Here is a 9,433-nt window from a genome sequence, read left to right on the forward strand (position 1 = left end):
GCAAAGCTTATCACTGAACACAATGATCTTTGCAGGAGGGGCATAAAAACACAGTACTCTGCAAACAATCAAGTGGAACAGTGAAGTCCAAGACGAATGTTTCTTTTCTTCCTCCCTGAATCATGTACACAGCAGATGCGGGTGGTAGGTTTCAGGGCTCTCCTGCCAGTGAGGCCCAGGGACTAGCCCTTTTGAAGTAGCAGGTCAGAGATGGGCTCTCTCACCCACCGCTCGAGCTCCACTCTTAGAACAGTCCCCTGGGCCCCTGGGTGAGACGGGCAAGGCGCCCTGTATAGAGTCCCCCAACGCACTGCCACTGGCGTCACTGCACTTGCTCGAAGGGGCCTTCTGGTCTCCGCTTCTTTTCCCATCGTCTTGGGCTGCGGGGCTGCGCCGGTCCCCTTCCGGGGGGTCGCAGCGGCCGCTCGGGGCGGCGCTGGGCAGGCGGGCGCAGGGCCCGCCCCACCGGCATCCCTGGCCCGACTTCCTCCTGCAGCGGGCGGCCGGCCCAGCTGGAGGAAACGGCGGCGGCGGCCACGATGAGCGCGGGCGACGCCGTGTGCACCGGCTGGCTGGTCAAGTCGCCCCCCGAGAGGAAGCTGCAGCGCTACGTGAGTAGGGGCGCAGCCACTCGCCGGGCCTTCGCGGCCCTGGGCGCTCGCCCGCGGTGTGGCCGCGCGGTGGCCCCGGGAGCCCCGGGGCTCTGGGCGCGCCAGACGCAGCCGCTCCCAGCTCCCGGGACGGCAGGCGAGGCCGGATTGACGGAAAGCGAAATCGCACGTCGAGCCAGCGTCGCCGCGGTACCCGGGAGCGGGCCGGGGCCAGGTAGCTCTTGCCCGCGGGACTAGACGGCTCCAGACCACCGCTGGCCGTAGCGGAGGGAGGCGGGTTGGAGCTGAAACCCCAGGCGGCGGGAGACATCTCGAAAGAGTACCACTGTCTCTGGCGGGAAGTGGCTCTGAGTCCCATTTCCCAGGGAAGGGCACTGACAGCGGGAGGGGACTGGCCTGGGCCAGGCGGGCAGGGAGGCTCCTGCATTACCCTAGGACAGTAAGGAGTGCTGTCTCTTGTCGCTGTCGTCAGACACTCCTGTCTGGAGACCTACACGGTGTACCTCGTCTCTCATCGTGTTGTTTTCAGCTTTTTCTTTATGCTGACAGCGCGCTTTTCTAGTGCCAGCAGGAACCGTTGACTTTTACTAGTATGCAATTAGGAACACTTGGAAGAAGAGCACATCTTCCTACACATTCCAGACCGTTTTTAAACGTTCTACAGACAGCTCAAACGTTCATTATCTCCATCGGCGTCCTCGGGATAAAGTCTTTAAAACATTCTGCTTAAAGACCTCATTGCAACTATTTTCCAGCCATTAGGAAGAACCACTTCAGTCCCCGGGAGTTGCATATAAATAGATATTAGGGCTTCTTGCCTTTTTACACTGGAAGTAGCTTGATGGATTCATCTTGTTGATAGTTCCTAATTTCTCTGTAAGTCCACAGCATGGTGGTAGGAACAAACTCGCGCATGTCTGCACTCATGTTCTGCTGAACAACATTTTACAGGAATATTGTTGTGTTTAGCATGTAGATATCACAGATGTATAAATACCAAGATTTCGCTGATTAACTGCCAGTGTGTCCCTACATCACTTTTTCTTTTTTTTGAGTCCATGAGTCCATAAGCACAGGGTCCAGTATCTCACTACTCCTTTGACCTGCATGGGCAGGTGAGGCTTTTGTCACAGAGTGGTACTTGCAGTGCTGACTCAGGGTGGGTTTCCTTGTAGTCCTTTAGAACGAGAGATATTGGAAGAGTGACACTTACTTTCTGGTAGATGATTCAGAAAGATGATGAGCCTGGAGGGCAAAGTTTATGGAAGATTTTTTCCCAATCTTGTTTTGTATCTTCTCCTGAGCAGACTGGCCTGGGAATTTATTGGTGTTTTGTAAACCTTGGGGAGGCATGGTTGTGCATACCTATTATCATACGTGGCTCATTCTTTTTAGGTAGTACAGGGGTGTGGCGAGAGTGGACGTTGCACAGCTTAGAGATGTGTGGGGTATGTAATGATAAGGTGGTGATAGAGGAAACATGACACAAAAGATCCCAGATGTCATCTTACCAAAACTCCAAGACATAAATCTTGATGATTGGGACATTTTTAAAGGACGGTCAGAGTCTTTTAGATAGTCAATGTTGGTTTTTTTGTTTGTTTGTTTGTTTTTTGCTGAAAGGCATCTGTCCCTGGAACACACCTCAAAAAGAAAAGTCCGTTTCTTCTCCTCGCTAAATTCTGCAGGAATCCTTTTTGCCACTAGATGGCGATCATATGTCACTTTGACGCGACTTGGAAAGTTGGTTTATTTTCGGCTCCTCGGGTCAGGAGTAAACTACTCCTTTCTCCTATTAATTTGGCGCCAACTCTGAAATAGGCCCGGTGTTACCAAATAGGAGGACAGAGAAAAAAGACTTGATCCTAGTCCTCAAGGACTCCATAATCTGTCGTTTATAATATAGTAACATAACAAAGCTAGTTAGTAGCACAACCAGGGCAATAACTCAGTTCTTTGTGCTGCTAGGCCAGCAAGCAGCACCCATCAATGTTTGCTGTTACAAATAGAAGCTCAGTCTGTTTTTAGGCAAATCTTTCAGTCCAAGGTAAGCTTGTATTTCATCCACTTTGAATCCATCAGCCAAGACAATCAGAAAGTTATTTATCAATGCTCTTTTTTTTTTTTATTATTTCAGGGTGTTGTGAGGGTACAAACATTATGGTTGCACTTTATGTCTTTGCCTCACCCAAGTGCGGGTTAAAGGCATGCCCTTCCCCCCCTACAGTGCTCCCCGTGTCCTTTAGTTGCGGATTTACCCACCCCCCCAAATCCCCCTAATCCCTGGAGAATATTTCTGCCACGTGATCACCCTAGTGTTTGTTGATCAGTTAGTACCAATTTGATGGTGAGTACAAGTTTATCATTGCTCTTTAAAAGATAGTTAATTCTTTTGTATATTTTTGTTTCACAAGTAATACAGAAATATATTTATTGTAAAAATTCAAACAATATAGGAATAAATAAAATGAAAAGTGAAGACCCCTTTTAGATTTTGCCCACATTCTACCCTCCCTTTGTACTCCTCCTTATTCCACTCCCCTCCCCAGGGACAACTGTTAGCAGTTTAGTCTTGAAAAATTTCCAGAAAATATATAATTTTCTCCTTGCACAAATGGGATATTATACTAATTGTCCTGCAATCTGCTTTCTTCATAATTCTGGACATCTTTCCAGCTTAGTACATATAGATTTACTCCATTTTTTTAAACCATTGCCAAATATTCCTTATAAAAGATGTAACATAATTTAACAATTTCTCTATTGATGAATATTTGGCTTGCTTCTATTTCCCGAATTTTGAAGAATATTATAATAACAATGATAATAAAGTTATAATAGTTCACATTTGGTGAATTCTGATATGTGCCACGCACTACGCTAAGAACCTTACTTGTATTAACTCATTTAGTCTTCAAAACAATGCTAAGAGCCCAGTACTGTTTTTGTCTCCGGATACAAATTCTTTGTTGGATATGTAATTTGCAAACATTTTCTAGCAATCTGTAGTTTGTCTTTTATTCTCTTTACAGTATCTTTTGTAGAACTAAAATTTTTGTGAAATCCCAAATATCAATTTTTCTTTTGTGAATCATACTTTTAGTGTCAAATCTAAGAAGTCTCACCTAGCCTAAGATCCTGAAGATTTTCTTCTGTTTTTTTTCTAAAAGCTTTACAATTTTACATTTAGATCTGTGATCCATTTTGAGTTAATTTTGTACCAGTTGTGAGGTTTATGTCATGGTTCATTTTCTCATATACAGATTCCATTTTTTCCAATACCATTTATCAAGTAGACTGTCTACTCCATGGACTTACTTTTGAAACTTTGTCAAAAATCAATTTACCAGATTTATATAGGTCTATTTCTGGATCCTCTAGTCTGTTCCATTGATCTATTTGTTCATCTTTATGCCAATATTTGATGCTGCTTGATGATAGTAGTTTCAGCCCTCCAACTTTGTTTTTCTTTTTCAGAGTTGCTTTGATTATTTTAGGGCCTTTGCTTTTCTATATCAATTTTAGAACTAGTTTGTCAATTGATTTTATTGATTTTGTATCCTGTAGTTTTGCTAAACTCACTTATTAGTTCTAGTAGCCTTGTTTGCAGTTGGAACCTGCAGTATTATAAATATTGCATAGAAAGGATGACAGCAGACATCCTTAACTTTTTCTTGATCTCAGGGGGAAAGCATTCAGCTTTTTGTCTTTTAAATATGTTGGCTGTAGGCTTTTTTGCAGGTGCCTTTTACCAAATTGAGGAAGTTCCCCTGTATTGCTAGTTTGCTGAGACTTGTTATCATGAATTAGATTTTGTTAAATGCTTTTCCCACATCCATAAAAATAATAATATCCTTTTCTTTTTCAGTCTGTTACTATGGTGAATTATACTGGTTGATTTTTCAATGTTGAGCCAGTCTTGAACTCCTGGAATAAACTTGAGTTGGACACGATATATCATTCTTTTCATATATTGCTGGATTTGCTTTGCTAATGTTTTGCTGAGGATATTTGTGTCTCTGTTCATGGGGGATATTGATCTGCAATTTTCCTTTTTTGTACTGTCTTTGACATTAACATAATGCTGGCCTCATAAAATGAAATGGGAAGTGTCCTCTCCTCTTGTATTTTCTGAAACATATTGTATAGAATTGGTATTCCTTCCTTAAATGCTTGGTAGAATTCACCATTGAACCTATCTGGGCCTGGACTTTTCTTTGTGGGAAAGTTATTAACTATAAATTTCATTTCTTTAATAGGTAAAGAGCTACTCAGGTTATCCATATCTTTTTGACCAAGCTTTAGTAGTTTGTATCTTTCAAGGATTTTCTCTGTTTCATCTAAGTTCTTGAATTTATTGGCGTGAAGTTGTTTGTTTTGTTCCCTTATTATCCTTTTAATGTTTATAGGATTTGTAGTGAGGTCTTTTCTTTCATTTATGATACTACTGTAATTTACGTCTTCTATGTTTTTTTTTTCCTGATCAGTCATGATAGAGTTTTATCAATTTTTCTGTTATTTTCTAAAAACAAGCCTTTGGTTTCATTGATCTTCTCTACTTTCTTTCTGCATTCAATTTCATTGATTTATCCTCTTATCTTTATTATTTCCATCCTTTTGATTGCTTTGGGTTTAATTTGATCACGTCTTCATCTAGTTCCTTAGTGAGGAAACTTTAAATCACTCATTAAAGACCTCTCTTATTCTCTAATATAAGCATTTATGCTACAAACTTCAAGTGCTGCTTTTAGGTGCATCCCACAATATTGGGTATGTATTGTTTTCATTTTTATTCATTTCAAAATATTATTTAATTTCCCCTGAGAGTTTGTCTTTAACCCAAGGGTTGTCTAGAAGTTCTTTGTTTAATTTCCAAATATTGGATTTTCTACATGCCTGTTATTAATTTCTAGTTAAATTCCATTGTGATCCAAGAACAAAGTATAATTTCTATTCTTTAAAATTTGTTAAGTTTATATTATGGGCCACAATATAGTTTCACTTCATGAATGTTACATGTGTACTTGAAAAATTGTGCATTCTTCTCTCATTGGGTGACATGTTCTATAAATGTTAATTAGGCCAGGCTGGCTGATATTGTGGTTCAGTTTTTCGATATCCTTATTAATTTCCTGCTTATTTCACTATCAATTACCGAGAGAAGAGTATGAAAATGTCTATCTGTAGTTGTGGCTTTGTCAACAATTTGTCCATTTATCCTTACAGTTCTATTTGTTTTTCCTTCATGTATTTCAATGCTCTGTTGTTTGTTATACACATTTAGAATTATTATGTTTTCTTGGAGAATAGAAGTCTTTCTTTATCCCTGATGCTATTTCTTGTTTTGAAGCCTATTTTTCTCATATAAATATAGCTATCTTTTGATATGTGCTTGCATGGTATATCTTTTTCCATTCTTTTACTTCTAACATATCAGTGTCTTCATATTTATTTATTTATTTATTTTGGAGACAGAGTCTCGCTCTGTTGCCCGGGCTAGAGTACTGTGGCATCAGCCTAGCTCATAGCAACCTCAAACTCCAGGGCTCAAGCAATCCTACTGCCTCAGCCTCCTGAGTGGCTGGGACTACGGGCATGCGCCACCATGCCCAGCTAATTTTTTCTATATATTTTTAGTTGTCCAGCTAATTTCTTTCTATTTTTAGTAGAGATGGGGTCTCGCTCTTGCTCAGGCTGGTCTTGAACTCCTGACCTCGAGCGATCCTCCCGCCTCAGCCTGCCAGAGTGCCGAGGTAGGAGGATTACAAGCGTGAGCCACCGCACCTGGCCCAGTGTCTTCATATTTAATGTGGGTTTCTTATATACAGCATATAATTGGGTCTTGCTTTTTTATGCATTCTTACCTTCTTTGTTTTAATTGGCATGTTTAGTTCATTCACACAAAGTATGATTATTGAAATGTTTGGGTTAAAGTCTACCATCTTGCTAGCTGTTTTCCATTTATTCTATCTGTTCTTTGTTGGTTTTTTTTTTTTTTTGTCCTCTGTTTCTGCCTTTCTTGGGTTAATTGAGCCTTTTTTATTATTCCATTTTATCTCTATTATTAACTTACCAATCATAACTTTAATTTTTTAGTCATTGCCCTAGAGTGTAAAATATACATCTTTAATTAGTTAGAGACTTCCTTTAAATAATATTATACCAGTGTTGTAAGGACATTACAATAGTATATTCCCAATTCCATTCTTACATTCTTTGTGCTATTGTTGTCATGCATTTTACTTTTACATATGCTATAAACATGATACATTGCTACTAAATTTGCTTTAGACAATCAGTTATCTTTTCAAGCAATTGGAACTAAGGAGAAAATATAAAATTTATTTTCTTTTATTTATTCCATTTCCAGCATTCTTCATTTCTTTGTGTAGGTTCAAGTTTCTGTCTGCTGTCATATTCCTTCTGTCTGAAGAACCTTCTTTAACATTTTGTGTAGTTTAGGTCTGCTGGCAATGAATTCTCAATATTTTTCTTTTCTTTTTTTTTTTTTTTTTGTTTTTCTTTTTGGTCTGAGAATGTCTATTTCTTCCTCATTTTGAAAAATATTTTCACTGGGCATAGAATTATGGATTGGCAGGTTTTTCAAAATTTTTGTTTTGTTTTTCTTTCAGCGCATTAAAGATATCATTCCCTTAGGAAAACTGTTAGAACACTCAGTGCTTGAGCTAACACATTAAATCTAGGGTCTCTGGTAAGCCCACTCTTATCAACACATTTAGCTTAATCCAATATTATATTCTGTCTTCCTTGGCCTAACATCCTTAGAACCCATTTCCATACATTCCAGTGATTTTTAAAGACAGCTTTATTGTGGTATTTTATATGTGTGTGTATGTATGTATGCACACACACTATAGAATTCACCCATTGTAAGTGTACAGTTGGTACATTTTGAGAAAACTTATACAATTGTGAAAACATTACTACAGACCAGTTTTAGACCATTTCTAAATTCCCTTGGCCTGTTTGCAGTCACTCCTCACTCCATCTCTAATCCCGGGCAGCAACTGATCTGCTTTCTGTCTCTATAGATTTACCTTTTCTGGAAATTTCATATAAGTGGAATCATAGACTATATGGTCTTTTATGTCCAGCTTCTTTCCCTTAGCATTGACCACACAGCAGGCAGTGCACTTTCTGAAATTCATTTAAGGTAGAAGCTAAGGCAATTGATTCAAGATATTTCTTATTTTCTAATACAGATGGTCCCCAACTTACGATGGTTTGACTTATGATTTTATGACTTTATGATTGTGTGAAAGCTATATGCATTCAATAGAAACTGTACTTTGAATTTCGATTCAAAATTCTTTGTAACTATTATAAAATAGACTTTATGTTAGATGTTTTTGTCTAACTGTAAGATAATGCAAGTGTTCTGAGCATCTTTAAGGTAGGCTAGGCTAAGTTATGATGTTCAGTAGGTTAGGTGTGCTGAATTAAATGCATTTTCAACTTAAGATGTTTTCAACTTACGATGGGTTTGTCAGGATGTAACCCTATTATTAGTTGAAGAGCATCTGTATAGACATTTAGTGCTATAAATTTCCCCCTTGACACTGGTTTAGTGGCATTCCACAAATTCTGATAAGTTGTGTTTCAATTTTTATTCACTTCGAGATATTTTCTAATTTCCCTGGTGATTTCTTCTGTGTTCTGTAGGTTATTTAGAAGTGTGTTGTTTAATTTTCAAATATTTGAGGATTTCCCAGATACCTTTCTGTTTTTTACTTTTAATTTAATTTCATTGGGGTCAGACAATATAATTTGTATGATTTGAATCCTTTGAAATTGGTCAAGACTTGTTCTATCATCTAGCATATGGTGGTGACAGCCATTGAGGGAGTCTAATAAATATGGTTGGTAGAGTTCCAGTCCCAACTCCAAAGGAGAGCATAGAGGGGTGATCTTGGGGCTGAGAATCAATACATAAATAACTGGCATAGTGTGAATTGGCACTCCAGATATGCCTCAACTTTTCTCTCATGCTTACCATCATTATGTTCTTTTGCTCAATGTTCTGAGAGATGTCTCAGATTAAGCTTTTAACTCACTAATTTACTCATTTGTTGTAACATTCTGCTGTTCAGCCATTGATTGATAATCATGTTTTCATTTTCTATGAACTCTTTCCTTTTCGCATCAGCCTGTCCATCTTTTCTGGATATTTCATCATCCTGTGAGAATTTTCCCTAGCTTATTTAGTATATCCTGGCTTCATCCCTTACATCCATACAGACATTTAGGGAAACAGGTTTCTAAAAAGAGGGAACAGTAAGTGCAAGGCTTCCTGAGACAGTAGGAATATATTTGCCATATTTGAGGAAGAGCTTTTTGAAATTTGGCTTTGAATTCTTCAAGCACTTGATAATTCTTGGTTGTCTGCTCATGTTTGTGTATGAGGATCTAGATCAGTAGTTCTCAATGGGGGTGGAATTTTTCCCCCACGTAGGGTTGTCATACTGTCATATTTAGCAAAAAGTAAAATACAAGATACCCGATTGAATTTGCATTTCAAATAATAAAAACATAATTTTTAAGTAAGTGAATTTAGTGTAAGTACAGCTGTCACCTGGTATTCTCAGGGGATTGGTCCCAGGACCCCCCCCCCCCCGTACCAAAATCCGTGGATTAAGTCCCTTATATAAAATGACAAAGTATTTGGACATAACCTACGAACATCCTCCTGTATACTTTAAATCATCTCTAGATTACTTGTAATACTTAAAACAAAGTAAATGCTATATAAGTAATTATTACACTGTATTGTTTTATTTGTATTTTTTTTGATGTTGTATTGT

General features: G+C 38.9%; 1 protein-coding gene across 1 annotated transcript in view; it reads left to right on the forward strand.

The window, feature by feature from the left end:
- The first annotated feature begins 493 nt into the window (after positions 1–493).
- The window catches only part of GAB3 (GRB2-associated binding protein 3), a 68,328-nt gene continuing 59,388 nt past the window's right edge, over positions 494–9,433 (forward strand). Inside the window, exon 1 of the mRNA XM_012661579.1 lies at positions 494–611. Within this exon, the coding sequence (XP_012517033.1) occupies positions 540–611 (72 nt within the window). The 5' untranslated portion in view covers positions 494–539. The remainder of the gene's footprint in view (positions 612–9,433) is intronic.

Source organism: Propithecus coquereli, unplaced genomic scaffold (genome assembly GCF_000956105.1).
Source record: "Propithecus coquereli isolate 6110/MARCELLA unplaced genomic scaffold, Pcoq_1.0 Scaffold720, whole genome shotgun sequence".
Taxonomy (NCBI): Eukaryota; Metazoa; Chordata; class Mammalia; order Primates; family Indriidae; genus Propithecus; species Propithecus coquereli.